At 46.0% G+C, this 19,257-nt stretch overlaps 1 protein-coding gene across 1 annotated transcript in view; it reads left to right on the top strand.

Annotated features, from left to right (window-relative positions):
• Window positions 1-19,257, top strand: part of FRYL (FRY like transcription coactivator) — a 655,466-nt gene that overhangs the window by 456,718 nt on the left and 179,491 nt on the right. Inside the window, 1 exon segment of the mRNA XM_030191364.1 lies at window positions 15,325-15,419. Coding sequence (XP_030047224.1) covers window positions 15,325-15,419 — 95 coding nt within the window.

Below are 19,257 nucleotides of genomic sequence, written 5' to 3'. Positions count from 1 at the left end.
TTTAACACTGGCTGAACAAATAGAAGTTCTTAAAAAATTAGAAAACAAACAAAGTCAAGCATCTATTGCTAAAGAATATGGTGTCAATCCCAGTCAAATTTCACGTATCTTGAAGCAGAAAGATCAGCCTCTAGAAGACTGGCAAAACAATACAAATCCACAACGGAAACGAAAACGGGCAGGAAAAGTTGAGGATGTAGAAGATGCTCTTCTTCTGTGGTTTTCTCGAGTCAGGAGCAGACAGTTTCCTGTCAGTGGTCCACCACTTATGGAGAAAGCTAATCGGCTAGCTGAAAGTTTTGGAATAACTGAATTCAAGCCACTGTTGGATGGTTGGAAAGATGGAAGGAGAGGAATAACATAAAATTCAAGAAACAGCATGGTGAAAAACAAGACACTGATGACTTTGGTGCTGAAAATTGGGTTGTTTCAGTTCTTCCTACCATCTTGAATGAGTTTGCACCTCGTGACATTTTCAATGCTGACGAAAACAGTCTCTACTGGCGAGCGATTCCTGATGGAACACTTGCATTCAAACAAGCTGAAACTACAGGAAGTAAAACGTCGAAGGACCGACTGACGATCCTCCTTTGCTACAATATGGATTGGAGTGAGAAGTTGGAACCACTCGTCATTCAAAATGGTGCCTCGGTGTCGACGTGCAAACAGCTGATCTAAATACTGCAATCACGACGAAAATGGGCAGCTGATGAGAATTAGTAAAAATTATACCAATCAATAGAATTATTGAGCCCATTGGGTTCTACCGTGTCAAGTTCAAAGATCCACTTGGCCTCCCTTCTTAATAATCTTAATTTACGATTCCCACCTCTATGTGAAATTTCAATCTGATCAATGGCAAAACACCGCAAGTCTTCATATCTATGTTTGTATGCAATGCAATGTTCCACTAATGGTTCCTTAATTGTTGATCTCCGGATGTTAGATCTATGTTCCAAAATCCTGGTCTTCAATGGCCTCGTTGTCATGCCTATGTAAGTTTTTCTACAAGGACAACTTAAAGAATATACAACGTGATCAGATAAACAATTGGTAAAATGAGACAGCTTGTAAGATTTATTAGTTTTAGGATTCGCAAACTGTTTGGTCTGTATTGTGATGGCACAAATCTGACAAAGACCGCATTTGAAATGCCCAAGAACACTTTGAGGTTTACTTGTGTTTAAAGGTCTCACATCAGCAGGGCTAACGATCTTGATATTATTGTTCCTAGCAAAAGCAATACGTAAATTGAAATGCTCAAATGCAGAAGTGGATTTCATGATCTCCCATCTATTCTTTACTAAATGTGCCAGGTGAAGACTGTGTTCGTTGTATTGCGTCACCATGGTAAACACGTTGTCTTCTGCTTGACGTTTCATAGTGCTAGATAACAATAAATTTCTGTTGTTGTATTTCGCCCTCCGGTAAGCCTTTCTAAGGACCGATTTCGAATAGCCCCTATCTGATAGGTCTGACATTAGATTTTTAGCTTGTGTCTTAAATGTCAATATATCAGTACAGATGTCACTTTTGCAAGAGGAGACCTACAGGGATGTTGTAGAGAAGTCTCACCTCCAGTCAGGTAGCCCGTGTGCTTGAAGGAGAGCATCACCCTGGTGAAGTAGGAAGTACTCCTGTAGCCAGGACCTGCCCACCAGGGGATGGTACTATCCTCTCGCACCGAGGATATGTCTCCATGTGCTGCCCAGGAGGGAAGGGTTAAGACAGCTGTTGTAGTTGGTGATTCAATCATTAGGCAAATAGATGGCTGGTGGACGTGAGGATCGCCTGGTGACTTGCCTGCCTGGTGTGAAGGTGGCGGACCCCACGTGTCATCTAGATAGGATTTTAGATAGTACTGGGGAGGAGCCAGCTGTCTTAGTGTATGTGGGTACCGATGACATAGGAAAATGTAGGAGAGAAGTTCTGGAAGCCAAATTTAGGCTCTTAGGTAGAAAGCTCAAATCCAGAACCTCTAAGGTAGCATTATCTGAAGTGCTACCCATTCCACGCGCAGGGCCCAAGAGACAAGCAGAGCTCCAGAGTCTGAATGAGTGGATGAGATGATGGTTCAGGGAGGAGAGTTTTAGATTTGTTAGGAACTGGGCAGCATTCTGGGGAAGGGGGAACCTATTCTGAAAGGTTGGGCCCCACCTTAACCAGGGTGGGACCAGGCTGCTGGCATCGGCATTTAAAAAGAAGATAGTGCAGCTTTTAAACTAGAAACTGAGGGAAGGCCGACAGTCGCTCAAAAGCGCATGGTTCAGGATAAGGTATCTTTCAAAGATAGCACCAAAACAGGGATGATAGGGTATCCCGATAGTGAGGTTGCAAAAGAGACCATAGTAGATCGGGTGTCCTTAAATAAAAGTAAAAATCAGACAAAAGATTGCAAATTAATACTGTCAAGTACTGAGCATGATGTAAATAGGAACAACAAACATTTGAAATGTCTATATGTGAATGCCAGAAGCCTAAGAAATAAGATGGAAGAGTTAGAATATATTGCACTAAATGAAAAATTAGACATAATAGGCATCTCTGAGACCTGGAGGAAGGAGGATAACCAGTGGGACACTGTCATACCGGGATACAAATTATATCGTAGTGGTGGAGGGGTAGCATTGTATGTTAAAGAGGGCCTTGAATCAAATAGATTGAAAATTCTGCAGGAAACAAAACACATCTTGGAATCCCTATGGATTGAAATTCCAAGTGTAAAGGGGAAAAGGATAGTGATAGGAGTGTACTACTATCTGCCTGGCCAGGATGTACAGACGGATGTAGAAATATTAAAGAAATAGGGACACAAACTGGGAACACAATAATAATGTGTGATTTCAATTACCCCGATATTGACTGGGTAAATGTAACATCAGGCGGGCTACGGAGGTAATATTCCTTGACGAAATCAAGGACTGCTTTATGGAGCAGCTGGTTCAGGAGCCGACGAGAGAAGGAAAAATTCTAGACCTAGTCCTTAGTGGAGCGCATGATCTGGTGTGGGAAGGTAATGGTGCTGGGGCCGTTTGATAACATTGATCATAATATGATTAGAATTGATATTAGCTTTGAAGTAAGTGTACACAGGAAATCAAATATGTTAGCATTTAACTTTTAAAAAGGAGACTATGATAAAATGAGAAGAATGGTGAAAAAAACCTTATAGGAGCAGCTACAAGGGTCAAGAATATACATCAGATGTGGTTGCTGTTCAAAAACACCATCCTGGAAGCCCAGGCCAAATATATTCCACATATTAAAAAAGAAGGACGGAAGACCAGACGACAGCTGGCATGGTTAAAGTGAGGTGAAGGAAGCTATTAGAGCTAAAAGAAAATCCTTCAGAAAATGGAAGGTGGAACTGACTGAAAATAATAAGAAACAGCATAAGGAATGTCAAGTCAAATGCAATGCGATAATAAGGAAGGCTAAGAGGGACTTCGAAAAAAGATTGCATTGGAGGCAAAAACACATAGTAAAATTTTTATAGGTATATTAAAAGCAGGAAGCCGGCAAAAGAATCAGTTGGACCGCTAGAATACTGAGTAGTAAAAGGGGCGATCAGGGAAGACAAAGCCGTAGCGGAGAGATTAAATGAATTCTTTGCTTCGGTCTTCACCAAGGAAGATTTGGGTGGGATACCGGTGCCAGAAATGGTATTCGAAGCTGACATGTCGGAGAAACTTAATGAATTCTCTGTAAACCTGGAAGATGTAATGGGGTAGTTCTACAAACTGAAGAGTAGCAAATCTCCTGGACTGGATGGTATTCATCCCAGAGTACTGATAGAACTGAAAAATGAACTTGCGGAGCTATTGTTAGTAATATGTAATTTATCCTTAAAATAGAGTGTGCTATCGGAAGATTGGAGGGTGGCCAATGTGACGCCGAATTTTTTAAAATGTTCCAGAGGAGATCCGGGAAATTATAGACTGGTGAGTCTGATGTCGGTGCCAGGCAAAATTGTAGAGACTATTATAAAGAACAAAATTACAGAGCATATTCAAAAACACGGATTTAGTGAAAGGAAATCTTGCCTCTCCAATCTATTACATTTCTTTGAAGGGGTGAACAAACATGTGGATAAAGGTGAGCCGGTTGATATTGTGTATCTGAATTTTCAGAAGGTGTTTGACAAAGTACCTCATGAAAGACTCTAGAGGAAATTGGAGAGTCATGGGATAGGAGGCAGTGTCTTATTGTGGATTAAAAACTGGTTAAAAGATAGAAAACAGAGAGTAGGGTTAAATGGTCAGTATTCTCAATGGAGAAAGGGTAGTTAGTGGGTTCCCCAGGGGTCTGTTCTGGGACCGCTGCTTTTTAACATATTTATAAATGACCTAGAGATGGGAGTAACTAGTGAGGTAATTAAATTTGCTGATGACACAAAGTTATTCAAAGTTGTTAAATCACGGGAGGATTGTGAAAACTTACAAGAGGACCTTACGAGACTGGGAGACTAGGCGTCTAAATGGCAGATGACATTTAATGTGAGCAAGTGCAAAGTGATACATGTGGAAAAGAGGAACCCAAATTATAGCTACGTCATGCAAGGTTCCACATTAGGAGTCATGGACCAAGAAAGGGATCTAGGTGTCGTCGTTGATGATATGTTGAAACCTTTTGCTTAGTGTGCTGCTGTGACTAAGAAAGCAAATAGAATGTTAGGTATTGTTAGGAAAGGAATGGAAAACTACTGAGTACGTTATAATGGCTTTGTATCGCGCCATGGTGCAACAGCACCTCGAATATTGTGTTCAATTCTGGTCACTGCATCTCAAAAATTATATAATAGAATTAGAAAAGGTGCAGAGAAGGGCGACGAAAATGATAAAGGGGATGGGATGACTTCCCTATGAGGAAAGATTAAAGCGGCTAGGGCTCTTCACCTTGGAGAAGAGACGGCTGAGGGGAGATATGATAGAGGTCTATAAAATAATGAGTGGAGTTAAACGGGTAGACGTGAAGCATCTGTTTACGCTTTCCAAAAATACTACTACTAGGGAGTATGCGATGAAACTACAAAGTAGTAAATTTAGTTTAGACTGCCTATTTATTGTGTATGAGCCAGCATTGGAAGAGTTTGGCTATACTGTACCAGTAGGGGTTTCTGGGGAAGACTGCCTTAGCTGGGTGGTGGCTCCATGGTGCAGCTTCAAACTGTGTCTTCAACTGTTCCTATTACTCTCATGTTCAGAAGTCCTGTTCTTGGATAGACCTCTTATTAGTTGATGAATAATCCTTAGAAAGGTTATGGTTTATTGACTTGATATACTGCTCCTCCTCAAGAGAGAACAGAGCGGTTCACAATTTAAAATGAAATAGTTAAAATCATAGCAGAAAGGAACGCCAATGTTTGGCAAGAAAGAAATAAGGTAATGAGCATCAAAGTGAAAACTTTTATAGGAGAGACAAAAGATGACTGACAAAAAACAATTTGCCAGAGTCGGTGGATCCTGGGAGTATGTAGAGACAGAATTTGTTTTGTGCTTTGACCATACCCTTGTCTAGTTTGATTGGGGGATAGGGCCTAAAGGGCTGGGTGCTAAGCATTAGTTGTTCAATGCAGTGGTGTAGCCAGAAGGCAATTTTTTGGTGGGCCAACAGGTTGGATGAATGGGCACTAGAGAAACACCTGCCACCTGATATGCCCTGCCCATGCCCCTACTCCTACCACACACCTACCCCACTCCCAATAACTTCAATGGGAGTAGCAGTGCTGGCCTCAGTGGCTGCAGGCCACATTGAGAGCTAGGGGAAATATAAGAGGGTGCACTCTTCATCCTCCACTGAACCACTGTCCTCCAACACACATATGCTTCCCCCAAATATGCCCTAAATATTACTGTGGGGCCCTAAAATTTCAATACATCAAGAAAACTGAACCAGCCAAAATACTATAGAATAATACATAGAAAATTGATGCTAACAGAATACTTTGGTCACACACACAGAACACAAATGCCAAGTACAGAATAAGTGACCACAAACCATAGACAAGTTAAATCAAAATCCCAAAAGGCCAGACCTTGCATTTAGCACAGCACATAGAAATACAAAGAGATGCATTTTCTCCTATACTGTGCAAAATATAATGACAGCACATGCAAGAGACAGTGTTAGGGGAGGTACAACTAGGGCAACTGCGTTTGGCCCCCTAGCCAGGGAGAACCCCAGGCCAGCCTGTTAGTAAGCTTTTGTGTCTCCTCCCAAATTTCTGCCTTGAGCCCCAGCCATATCTAGCAGGATGTACATTTCAAATCTGACTTATTCTAGTCACAAAATAGAAAAATAAAATTATTTTTTCTACCCTTTGTTGTCTGCTCATTTTATTTTTCAAGTCATGTTGGTCCCAGGCTCTGGTTTCTACATCTTGCTGTCTTCTCTTAACTCACTCATCAAGGTCTCATGTCCATTTGATATTTCTACTCTCTCTCTCCATGTCCACTGTCTATCTTCTTCTATCTCTGTACTTCTATCTTCCTCCATGTTTAGTATCTCCCTTTCTCTGTGTCCCTATATTTCTCTATCCAGCTTCTCCCCTCTGTTCGTCCCCAGTGCCAATATATCTCTACCCTCTCTGACCCTACCCCATCCAGCTTCTCTCCCTCTCACTCCCTCCCCTTTCCAGCATCTGGTTTGGTTGCTTGATTCCCTGACTGTCCATCCACCCACCCTGCCCGCCCTCCCGCCTTCCCTCAGGCTGTAGGTTTAGTATTTGTTCCCTTTTCCTTCATCTCCTTGGTCTGGTATCTCTGTTTCCCTTCCCTTCCCTCCAACCCTGTGCTGTATCAGCAGTTCTCTCCCTTCCCTCCAGTTCTCCCCCCCCCCTCCTCCCACATCCAGCAACTCTCTCCCTTCCATCCAGATCCCCTCCTCCTCTTCCTCCAGCAGATCTCTCCCTTCCATCTAGTCCCCTCCTCCTCTTCCTCCCATGTCAAGCAGCTCTCTCCCTTCCCTCCAGTCCCTTCTTCCTCTTCCTTGTCCAGCAGCTCTCCAGCTCCTTCCCCCTCTCCCTCCCATGTCTAGCAGCTCTGTCCCTTCCATCCAGATCCCCTCCTCCTTTTCCTCCCACATCCAGAAGCTCTCTCCCTTCCCTCCAATCCCCTTCCTCCTACGTCCGGCAGCACTGTCCCTTCCCTCCAGCCTCCGTCCTACCCCAAGTCCAGCACTTAGTTCTGCCTTCCTGATCCTGCCCCAACCCAACATCCCTTGCTGTCGCTGCCTTTTCTCCCGCGGCTCCCGGTATGACCGTCCGGGAGCGTTCAGCGTTGCTTGCATGCCTGAAATTCTTCTCTTCCCTGCCACTTTTTCCATCCAGTATCTCTCCCCTCTCCCCTTTGTAGCATCTCCCATCTCCCTCACTTATCCCCTTCCATCCAGTATCTCCCCTTCCCTCCAGCACCTTCCCCTTCTATTGTGTTCCCTTTTCCTTCCAGTGTCTCCCCTCCCCCTTCCATCCAGCATCTTGTCCTCTCTCCCTTTTTACAGCATCTCCCATCACTCTTGTTCATCCCCTTCCATCCAGTGTCTCCCCTTTCCTCCAGCATCTTCCCCTCTATCTCCATGCCATTGCCTCCCCTCTCTCTGTCTACTTCCATTTAGAGTCTCTCCTTTCCCCCTTCCCTCCAGTGTCTCTCCTTTCCATCTAGAATCTGCTCTCTCACTCCCCCTTCCTTGCTACAGCCATCCAGGATTTCTTCTCCCCGGCCTCGCCTCTTGCTCACTCTCTCCAGCCCATTCCCGGCCTCTCACTCACTCTCTCTCTATCCCCCTCACAGGGCAGGGGCAAGGACACCACTAGCTTCTCCTGGCCACTGCTGTGGCAGCCTTGAGGAATCGTTGCGAGCTTCCATGCTCTGCCCTGCCCTTCCCTGCCTCTCCACCACCCCTGTGTCCCACCACGGCTGCAAAAACAGAATGAAAAATGTGCGCGGGGCTGTAAACTTGCATGCTACCCTCGGTCCCTGCAGCATTCTCTTCTTCATCCATCACCGGCAGTGCTGCCATTCATTCACACAGGCAGCTCCGCTCCCCTTTGCCGAGGCCAGATGGACGCGGCAGAGGGGAGCAGAGCTGCCTGAGTGAATGGCAGTGCTGCCGGCGATGGGCGAAGAAAAGAATGCTGCAGGGACCGAGGCAGCGTCGGCGGGGAGGACAAGAATTTCAGGGCAGGGCCGGCAGGCAAAGCTGAACGCTCCCAGATGGCCTTCAGCGACATGCGAGGGATGTTGGGTGGGTGGGCCTGGAGGGAAAGTGGCTGGGCCAGTCCAGGCCCGCCCGTGGCTATGCCCCTGGATGATAGTGTTTTAATCCCAAATTAAATGAATCAGAAATACCTAGAGCAAAATGAATTCTTTGTAAACATGGAGGATGTAATGGGGCAGTTCTACAAACTGAAGAGTAGCAAATCTCCTGGACCAGATAGTGTTCATCCCAGAGTACTGATAGAACTGAAAAATGAGCTTGCGAAGCTATTGTTAGAAATATGTAATTTATCCTTAAAATCGAGCATGGTACCGGAAGATTGGAGGGTGGCCAATGTAACGCCGATTTTTATAAAAGGTTCCAGAGGAGATCCGGGAAGTTATAGACCAGTAAGTCTGACGTTGGTGCCGGGCAAAATGGTAGAGACTATTATTAAAATAAAATTACAGAGCATATTCAAAAGCATGGATTAATGAGACAAAGTCAACATGGATTTAGTGAAGGGAAATCTTGCCTCACCAATCTACTGCATTTCTTTGAAGGGGTGAACAAACATGTGGATAAAGGTGAGCCAGTTGATACTGTGTATCTGGATTTTCAGAAGGCATTTGACAAAGTACCTCATGAAAGACTCCAGAGGAAATTGGAGAGTCATGGGATAGGAGGTAGTGTTCTATTGTGGATTAAAAACTGGTTAAAAGATAGAAAACAGAGAGTAGGGTTAAATGGTCAGTATTCTCAGTGGAGAAGGGTAGTTAGTGGGTTCCCCAGGGGTCTGTGCTGGGACCGCTGCTTTTTAACATATTTATAAATGACCTAGAGATGGGAGTAACTAGTGAGGTAATTAAATTTTCTGATGACACAAAGTTATTCAAAGTCGTTAAATCGCGGGAGGATTGTGAAAAATTACAAGAGGACCTTACGAGACTGGGAGACTGGGCGTCTAAATGGCAGATGACGTTTAATGTGAGCAAGTGCAAAGTAATGCATGTGGGAAAGAGGAACCCGAATTATAGCTACGTCATGCAAGGTTCCATGTTAGGAGTCATGGACCAAGAAAGGGATCTAGGTGTCATCGTTCATGATACGTTGAAACCTTCTGCTTAGTGTGCTGCTGCGGCTAAGAAAGCAAATAGAATGTTAGGTATTATTAGGAAAGGAATGGAAAACAAAAATGAGGATGTTATAATGCCTTTGTATTGCTCCATGGAGTGACCGCACCTCGAATATTGTGTTCAATTCTTGTCGCCGCATGTCAAAAAAGATATAGTGGAATTAGAAAAGGTGCAGTGAAGGGCGACAAAATTTATAAAGGGGTGGGACGACTTCCCTATGAGGAAAGGCTAAAGCGGCTAGTCTCTTCAGCTTGGAGAAAAGGCGGCTGAGGGGAGATATGATAGAGGTCTATAAAATAGTGAGTGGAGTTGAACGGGTAGATGTGAAGCATCTGTTCACGCTTTCCAAAAATACTAGGTTTAGAGGGCATGCGATGAACCTACAATGTAGTAAATTTAAAACGAATCTGAGAAAATGTTTCTTCACTCAACGTGTAATTAAACTCTGGAATTTGTTGCCAGAGAATGTGGTAAAGGTGGTTAGCTTAGCGGAGTTTAAAAATGGTTTGGACATCTTCCTAAAGGAAAAGTCCATAGACCGTTATTAAATGGACTTAGGGAAAATCCACTATTTCTGGGATAAACAGTATAAAATGTTTTGTACATTTTGGGGATTTTGCCGGGTATTTGTGACCTGGATTGGCTGCTGTTGGAAACAGGATGCTGGGCTGGATGGATCTTTGGTATTTCCCAGTATGGCAATATTTATGTACTTATGGAGCGCTCTCCAGGGACCATCTGGGAATGTTTGAAAGTCATTATTCAGGGGCATTTGATAGCTGTGGAAGCAAGCAAAAGAAAAGAGAGACTTAAGGACGAAGAACACTTGCAAGCTTTGATTGGACAGCTGGAGAGCACGCATAAGACTCCACAGGAATCTGAGAGGCTGTGGATCCACTGTGATAGATTGTGGGAAGAACTTAAAGCATATGAGCTGCAGGAGTTGAAGATTAGATTAGATAAGGTGAGCATGGGAACATGGTGAGCAGGATATTAGCGGGTTAGCTTAAAAGACTGAGGCTTAGAAATAGCATAGCCAGGCTCTGATCTGAGATGGTCCAGCTTGTCTGTAGAAATACAAAGATTAAGAAGTGCTTTGCTTCTTAGTATGCATTACGGAGGGGTTATGGGATCTTACCCCTTGTGTCAGGAGGCCATACAGATGTGACATTGGGCCCTCCTTCATGGAATAGTACTACAAGCAAGAAATGCAACCTCACGAATGGTCTCTCAATATGGGCGTAGGCTGCAGGATCTTCCAAAAGTAGGGCACCCTCTCAGTGGATCTTTTCGCCACTCGTCTCGTCAAGATCCCTTAGTTCTACTTCAGACTCAGATCACATAAGAGACTAGCATCAGATTTTGTTCTTCTTTATTGGAGGGAAGGTCATCTGCATGCATATCCTTTGATACCTCTTATAGGGAAGACTTTGCTAAAACTCAGACACAATTGGGGATTTATTGATTTAAAAAAAAATGTGTATATCACCTAAGAACCTAAGTGGTTTCCAAAAAAACACATGCAATAAATCATGTACAATACATAAGACATGACTAATCAGACTTAAAAACTCTTCAGTTCTAAAGAGGGACCAATTGCTCCCCATTCTGGCCAAGACAGATCTGGTTCCCTCTTCTACTGGAGTTGTCCTCTGAGGAGCTTTGGAGATTGGAGCGTTTTCCAACCCTCATAATGCAGAGCAAGGGATGCTTTTGACATCCTAGCCTTCAGCCCCTGGCCCTCATGGCCTGAATGTTGAGAGCGTAGAATTTCAGTCCTTGAATCTGCCTGAGGATGTCTCGAAATCTTGTTTGCTTCCAGGAAAGATTCCAATATGAGATGCTGTTCTTTTAAATGGAGAAGGTTTGCCATCTTTTGTGAGGGTAGGCCCTGGATCCTCTCTCTTGCCCTATACAAAAACTGCTTGAATACATCCTGCACCTCTCTGAGCCTGGTTTGAAACCAACTCTGTAGGAGTACATGTTTGGGTATGGGGTAAGCCCATCTCTATGCAGCCTTTAGTTGTTAGATTCATGAGAGGTCAAACCTCCTCATGAGTCATGGGATCTCAATATTGTTCTAACCCAGCTGATGTGAGCTCCTTTTGAGCTGTTTGATTCCTATCACCTGAAGTATTTTACCTGGAAAGTTGTGTTTTTGGTGACGATCACTTCAGCTCAGAGTCAATGGGCTTCAGGTCCTTGTAGCTGATCCACCTTATACGAAGTTTCATCAAACAGAATAGTTCTTCATACACAGTTGAAGTTCCTTCCTAAGGTAGTGTCAGAGTTCCATCTTAACCAGTCAATTGTTCTGCTAGCTTTCTTCCCAAGACCGCATGCCCATCCTGGCGAAAGTGTACTGCATACCTTAGACTGCAAGCAAGTCTTAGTCTTCTACCTGGAGCGGACTAAAGCCCATAGACGGTCCAGTCAGATTTTTGTTTCTTTTGACCCAAACAGGATGGGGGTAGCCATCGGCAAACAACTATTTCTAATTGGCTAGCAGATTGCTTCTCCTTCACTTATGCCCAAGCTAGGCTGACTCTAGGGCAGTGATGGCGAACCTATGGCACGCGTGCCAGAGAGGGCACGCGCGCCGCCGGTCGCCTCACCCGAAACTTAGCCCTCCCACCCACCCGGCGTCAAGCATTCCTCCCTCCCACTCCCACCCAGCACCAGCCCGCCCAGCCTCCATCCCTCCCTCCGAACCCGAAGAAATTTAAAAGTCTTCCCTTGTTCGAGTAGGCGGCATCAGCAGTAGCAGCAAAAAGCGTTCGGCTGGTTCGTTGCGTCTTCAGCCTTCCGTCTCTCAAGCTCTCTGGTCCCGCCCTCATTTCCTGTTAGGGCGGGACCAGAGAGCTTGAGAGACAGAAGACTGAAGACGCGCCAAGCCGCCAAACCAGCAGCACGCTTTTCGCTGCTACTGCTGATGCCGCCTACTCGGACAAGGGAAGACTTTTAAATTTCTTGGGGTTCGGAGGAAGGGAGGGATGGTGGGCTGGTGCCGGGAGGGAGGAATGCTTGACGCCGGGTGGGTGGGTGGGAGGGTGCCCTGGTGCACGCTGGGTGGGAGGGTGGGAGCGAGGCCTGGTGCTTGGGTGGGAGGGTGGGTGGCCTGCCTGGTGGGTGGGTGGGAGGGAGGCCTGCCTGCTTGCTTGCTGCTGCTTGGGTGGGTGGGAGGCCTGGTGCTTGGGTGGGAGGGAGGGAGGCTTGGGTGGCCTGGTGCTTGGGTGGGAGTGCTGGGTGAGTGCATGGCCTGGTGCTTGGGTGAGAGGGAGGCAGGCCTGGTGCTGGGTGGGTGGCCTGGTGCTGGGTGGGAGGGAGTGAGGCTTGGGTGGGAGTGCTGGGTGGGAGGGAGGGAGGCCTGGGTGCTTGGGTGGGAGGCCTGGGTGCTTGGGTGGGAGTGCTGGGTGGGTGCATGGCCTGGTGCTGGGTGGGAGGGAGGGAGGCTTGATGCTGGGTGGCCTGGTGCTGGGTGGGAAGGAGGCCTGCCGCTGGGAGGGCAGGGGGGAGAGGAGGGTGGCTGGACATGGGTGGCTGGAGGGGAGAGGAGGGTGGCTGGACATTTGTGGCTGGAGGGGAGAGGAGGGTTGCTGGACATGGATGGAGGGCAAGAAATGAAGAAGAAAGGAGGAAAGTAAAGAAATAAATGGAAAGGAAGCCCTGGAAACAGAGTTAAGAGAACAGATAGCAGCAGAATCAGCGACTAGGACCAATATGGATAGAAAAAGAAAATCACCAGACAACAAAGGTAGAAAAAAATCATTTTATTTTCATTTTAGTGTTTGGAATATGTCCAATTTGAGAATTTACATCTGCTGTCTTATTTTGCACTGGGTATACTGGAGCTGTAATAACTTACCGAAATGATTTATAATGAAAGAAAATCATGTTATTTTTTTCTCCTGTACTAGTATAATATTTTCAATGATGTTTGTTTATATGCGCCAAGGCTGGTGTAAGGGGGTGTGGCTATCATGGGATGGAGTCATATGTGGTGACCCCGCCCATAATGAGTACCGGCACTTCGCGATGAGTAATTAGATTTTGGGTTGCTGTTTGGGCACTCGGTCTCTGAAAGGTTCGCCATCACTGCTCTAGGGTCTGATGAGCTGGGTGTCACATTGATATTCTGTTGAAGGTAGTAGTGAGATGTGGATGTATGGACTGAAGACCACGTCACAGCTTTGCAAGCCTCCTCAATGGAGGCTGACATCAAGTGGGCTACTTACATGACCATGCCTCTAACATTATGAGCTTTGACATTTTTTTATTTGCACTTGATATACCACAATATGGCCTGGACTAGGCTGAGTGGAGGAGTAGCCTAGTGGTTAGTGTAGCAGACTTTGATCCTGGGGAGCTAGGTTCGATTCCCACTGTAGCTCCTTTTGACTCTGGGCAAGTTACTTAACCCTCCATTGCCCCAGGTACAAATAAGTATCTATATATACTATGTAAACCTCTTTGAATGTAATTACAAAAATCACAGAAAGGCGGTATATCAAGTCCCATTCCCTTTGCCCTTTCCTTTCTTTTCTATGCAGCTCACAAACATAAAAGGGCTCGAAATGAGTGATGGAAGTGGCAGTTGTGCTTGGCTTCCAATACTTTGTATAAGCTGTAAAATATAAAAATGTACCTTTTAGAACTTTGCTTCATAATTGGCTGCAGTCAGGGCCGGTCTTAGGGCGAGACGACCGCATAGGGCCTCGCGCTCAAGGGGGCCCTGCGCGGCGCGCCTAAGTCACCCCGCCCCGACCGCCCGAGCTCCAGTCCCCCCTCCCTTTGGATTTTAAAAGTTACCTCGCGTTGCCATCGGGACGGGTTACAGCGCCGGCAGGTAGCAGCAGCAACAGTCAGTGAAAAGCGTGCAAGCTGCTCGGCGCTTCCTTTCCCTCGCTCAGCTCTGGTCCCGCCCTCGTGGAAACAGGAAATGAGGGCGAGACCAGAGCTGAGCGAGGGAAAGGAAGTGCCGAGCAGCTCGCACGCTTTTCACTGACTGCTGCTGCTACCTGCCGGCGCTGTAACCCATCCCGACGTCGACGAGGTAACTTTTAAAATTCAGAGGGAGGAGGGAGGGAGCTGGGTGGGAGGGAGGGGGGCCTTTGGAGGTGGGAGGTGGGCCTTGGGAGCGAGGAGGGGGCCTTGGGAGCTGGGAGGGGGACCTTGGAGCAGGGAGGGGGCCTTGGAGCTGGGGGCCCTAGGGGGGAGGGGGCCTTGGAGCTGGGAGGGAGCGGCTCAGAGGGAGCAGCGGCCGGCCCTGGAGCTAGGGTGGGGCCTCATCAAATTGGTCTGCATAGGGCCCCGCACTTGCTAAGACCGGCCCTGGCTGCAGTTATACATATAGTTGCTGGCAACTCCATGTATTATCACTGGCACTTCCATGTATTATCACTGGCACTTATACATAGATGCTGCCAAATGAAGGTACTCTTTCTGCATGTGTAGGTTCTTGAAATCAATGCTCTCACTGTATATGCCAGCAAATAAAGATGTAGTTGCTGGAGTCCTTATATTTATGTTACAAAACTACTTCACATTTAGCAGTGCCTATTTTAAAATACTGGGGGAATTCTGAACATTTTGACTGGACATTCCAATTCCTACCTCAATGTTCTATGCAAATGGGTCTTTGTGTAAATATTTTTTTCAGTTGTACTTTCTAACCTTGGATGTGTGATATGAATTTATTTAATTGAGTTCAAAGACTTGTAACTAGCTACTTTCAACAAATGTATACAGTGCAGGATACAGTAAAACAGTCACAATAATCCCCTCCTCTCTAATACCTAATTATTATTTTTCCTTTTTAATAAATATAGAATATTATCATGCATTGGTCTTCCTTTAAATGTAAACTAACTTTATAAATAGCATTTACTGTGACCAGAATTTGCAAATGTTAATATGATTTCATTATGAATTTAACAGATTAGATTTTGTTGATAGTATTCAGTTTATGCAGTATAACTTTCTTTGCTTCTTGTAGGGTTTTGTCATAGAGCTCCTTCTTACTTTGGAGTCAGCTATTGATACATTGGCAGAAACCTTGAAGCACTATGATTTTCTTTCATCACTTTCTCAGTAAGTTATAATCTTTATCTTATATACATGTGAATTATTCATCTTGTGCTGTTATATTGTGTTTCCCACCCAGAGCAAAAGAAAGACTTAGAGCTCTTCTGTTCTCATAAGAAAACACTTTCAGAGATAGAATATTAGAGAGATGTTTTTTTATTCTGGTACCAATACATTTTTTAAACCTTGAAGCATACATTTATCTGTTTCTGATTGTTTCCCCCACCTTGATAGGATCAAACTCCTCTTCAGTGGGCATTCTGTCTTGATTTTCATCTTATTCCTCCTAGTATTTCAGAATTTCCTCACAAGTCTTTCCTCTCGCTATTATATGCACTACTGAGCTCAGGCTTGTACTGTCTCACTTTTCATTTTTGGCCCCACAACAACACATAATCCAAGATCCAGACAGTTAAACAAAAGAAAAGTGCTCTTCTTAGGGAAGGGGGAACCCTTCCTGCCTTGAGACTCAACAAGCCACTTATAACCCTATCACCATTTCCCAATTCGTCTTCATTTGGGTAATGATGACTCTACAGGTGAAAAAGTGGCTGGGTTAGACAGATCATAGTGTGTAGGGCTCTCTAATTCATTCAGTAGTCTCCCAACTGACTAAGGACAGTTCCATGGGAGGTTTTCCCCATTTTGGAGCAGCAGCCTAGCATATTGGTATAATTCTTTTTGTCATTGGGAATGTACTAATCTATATAAATAATTCTCACCTCCAACGTTCAGTGAAGCACTGAATGTACTGTTCCTAGGGTAGTATGTCAGGACCACTCACCCTCACTCAGTAGACACACCCTCTGCCACGCCCCTTCCGGACATAATTCACAACCCCAACGTTCTAATGAGACAACATTTTTCAAGTCCAACATCCGTCATGGTGTAGATCGCAGTGGAACCATGACTGTCTGCCCCGCCCTCACCTACAATGTCATGACGTTGAGGGCAGACCCACGGAGGGACCTTACACCCCTCCCACACTCTGTGATGTTCCCCCTCACTCCCCTCCCACCCAGTTCAACATTCTGCCCTCAAAAAAATGCTGCCGCCCTCCCTCTCCAACATTCGCACTGCCGGAGAGGACGAAGAGGGAGGGCGGCAAGACGTCGAGCGAACGGATGCGGCGACTGGCGAATCCAAATACAGGGGGGAGGGAAAGAGCACTGGGTCCGACCGTCAGAGACGACGAAAAGGCAGGGCAGCGAGACAGCGACCGGTGAGGTAAGCAAGGAAGGACATTGGTTGATCTCTGTTTCCACTCCCCTACGCAGCCATCATTCCTATACACCACAAAACAACCAAAAGTAGGAGCTGCTGCTTCACACTGTCGTTTTTACATTGAGGGAGGGAGGGGGGGATGGATGGGGGGTGAGGGGGGGGACCCTGCAACTGGGAAAAAGGGAGGGAGGAGAGGTAAGCAAGAAAGCACATTGGTTAATCTCTGTTTCCACTCCACTGCAGCCCTCATTCGTATACACTAAAAAAACAAGCAAAACTAGGAGCAGCTGCTTCACACTGTCCTTTTTACTACTACTATACTACTATTTAGCATTTCTATAGCGCTACAAGGCATACGCAGCGCTGCACAAACATAGAAGAAAGACAGTCCCTGCTCAAAGAGCTTACAATCTAATAGACAAAAAATAAATAAAGTAAGCAAATCAAATCAATTAATGTGGACGGGAAGGAAGAGAGGAGGGTAGGTGGAGGCGAGTGGTTACGAGTCAAAAGCAATGTTAAAGAGGTGGGCTTTCAGTCTAGATTTAAAGGTGGCCAAGGATGGGGCAAGACGTAGGGGCTCAGGAAGTTTATTCCAGGCGTAGGGTGCAGCGAGACAGAAGGCGCGAAGTCTGGAGTTGGCAGTAGTGGAGAAGGGAACAGATAAGAAGGATTTATCCATGGAGCGGAGTGCACGGGAAGGGGTGTAGGCCTGGAACAGAACAAAAAAAAAAAAAAAAAGTGTCTAGGGGGCTGCAGTTGGATTCTAAACCCTGAACAGATTCTGCAGCACCGACTGCCCAAATTTTTAAATTGAGGGACGGAGGGAGAACCCTGCAACTGCGAAAAAGGGAGGGAGACCCCCCTGCAACTGGGACGGAGGGGGGGACCCCGCAACTGGGAGACAGACCGGAGGGTGCAGCCAACCTGGAACTGGGAGGGAGGGGGGACCCTGGCACATACTCTAATTCTCACACACACACTCGCACCCACTCTCTCTCTCTGTCACACACACACACTCGCACATTCACTCTCACACCAGGGGCGTATCTGCTATGGGGCCACAGGGGCCTGGCCCCCGCAGATTTGCCCCTGGACCCCCTTACCAATGACACTCTCAACCCCCCTCCTCCTGCCGTCACTCCGCTGTTGCACCTCACCTCCCTTTGCTGGCGGGGGACCCCAACCCCCGCCAGCCGAAGTCTCCGTCCTTCCTTCCTTCCTTCCTTCCTTTGTTTGAGATTGGTGGTTTCTGACGTCCTGCACGCACGCACGTACAACGTGCAGCGTGCAGGACGTCAGAAACCACCAAACCCAAACGAAGGAAGGACGGAGACTTCAGCTGGCGGGGGCTGGGGTCCCCCGCCAGCAAAGGGAAGTGAGGCATGACGGAAGGAAGGACGGAGACTTCGGCTGGCGGGCCAGCCCCCGCCAGCAAAGGGAGGTGAGGCGCGACGGCGGGAGGAGGGGGGTTCAAAGTAGTTGGAGCTGTCTTCCGCGAGAGGGTGGGTTTAAAGTAGTCGGGCGGGGGGGCAGTGGTGGCGTCGTCGTCTTCGTCTTCAGCGGGGGGGGGGGGGTCTAAAATGTGCCCCCTCTCCTTGGCTCTGGCCCCCCCTACCGTTGAAGTTCAGATACGCCCCTGTCTCACATACAGTCTCTGAAACATACACACTCCGAGGAAAACCTTGCTAGCGCCTGTTTCCTTTGAAACAGAAACTGGCCTTTTTTTTACTAGTTCCTTAATAATTTCTGTAGGTGGCAGTGTTTTTCTTCAAGATTATTTGTTTAAAAAATGTGTTTAGTTGCCAACTCTATGTCGGTGGAGAAAAAAGTCTTCTGGAAAGGCCCAGCCTCTGACAAAGTGTATCTCTTTGATAGGCACACGGTCTGTGTTCTCTGCCTAACATGTAGAAATGTTAGCAGTGTTGCAGATGGTCTCCATGGACTCAAAGGAGCCAAAGGCACATGCTAGCAAAGCACTTAGCAGTGATTGCAGATGCAGAAGGAGTAAAATCCTCCTCACTCCACAGGTTTCCATTTGATAGGAAAATATATTTACTGTGTATTTTTACTGCTGCTGCCCCAAACAAAATAAAATGTGTAGTAGCACTTAAAGAGAGAGAATGATAAATTGAGGAAATTTGCTGGAAATAACCTAAAAGGAGCAGTGGAGATTATTTAAGAACAGCTTTTTTGAAGTTCAGATGAAATGGTCTTCCCAAGTTAAAAAAAAAAAAAAAAAAAGGCAAAAAGATCAAAGTGGTAATTTTATAAAGCTTTATCTGCATGTAAAGTCTGATTAATGTGGAGGAAAGTGCTTTTATGGAACATTAAATAATAAGGGCCCTGTTTAATAAGCTGCACTAGAGGCGCGTTAGTGCTTTTAGTGCACGCTAACTGTGTAAGCACCCACAATATTCCTATGGGTGCCTATACAGTTAGCATGTGCTAATTTTGTGCACGCGCTAAAAACGCTAGTGCAGCTTTGTAAAGAGAGCCCTAAGTATTTAATAAAATACATATTTATGTAGAGTATCTGGATATATTTACTGCTTTTTGCAAGCAGTACAACAAGCTGATGTGTGCATTGTTATAAATTTTAAAGCTCTCATATAATGAG

Source organism: Microcaecilia unicolor, chromosome 2, assembly GCF_901765095.1.
Source record: "Microcaecilia unicolor chromosome 2, aMicUni1.1, whole genome shotgun sequence".
NCBI lineage: Eukaryota > Metazoa > Chordata > Amphibia > Gymnophiona > Siphonopidae > Microcaecilia > Microcaecilia unicolor.
This window is presented reverse-complemented; position numbering and strand designations above follow the sequence as displayed.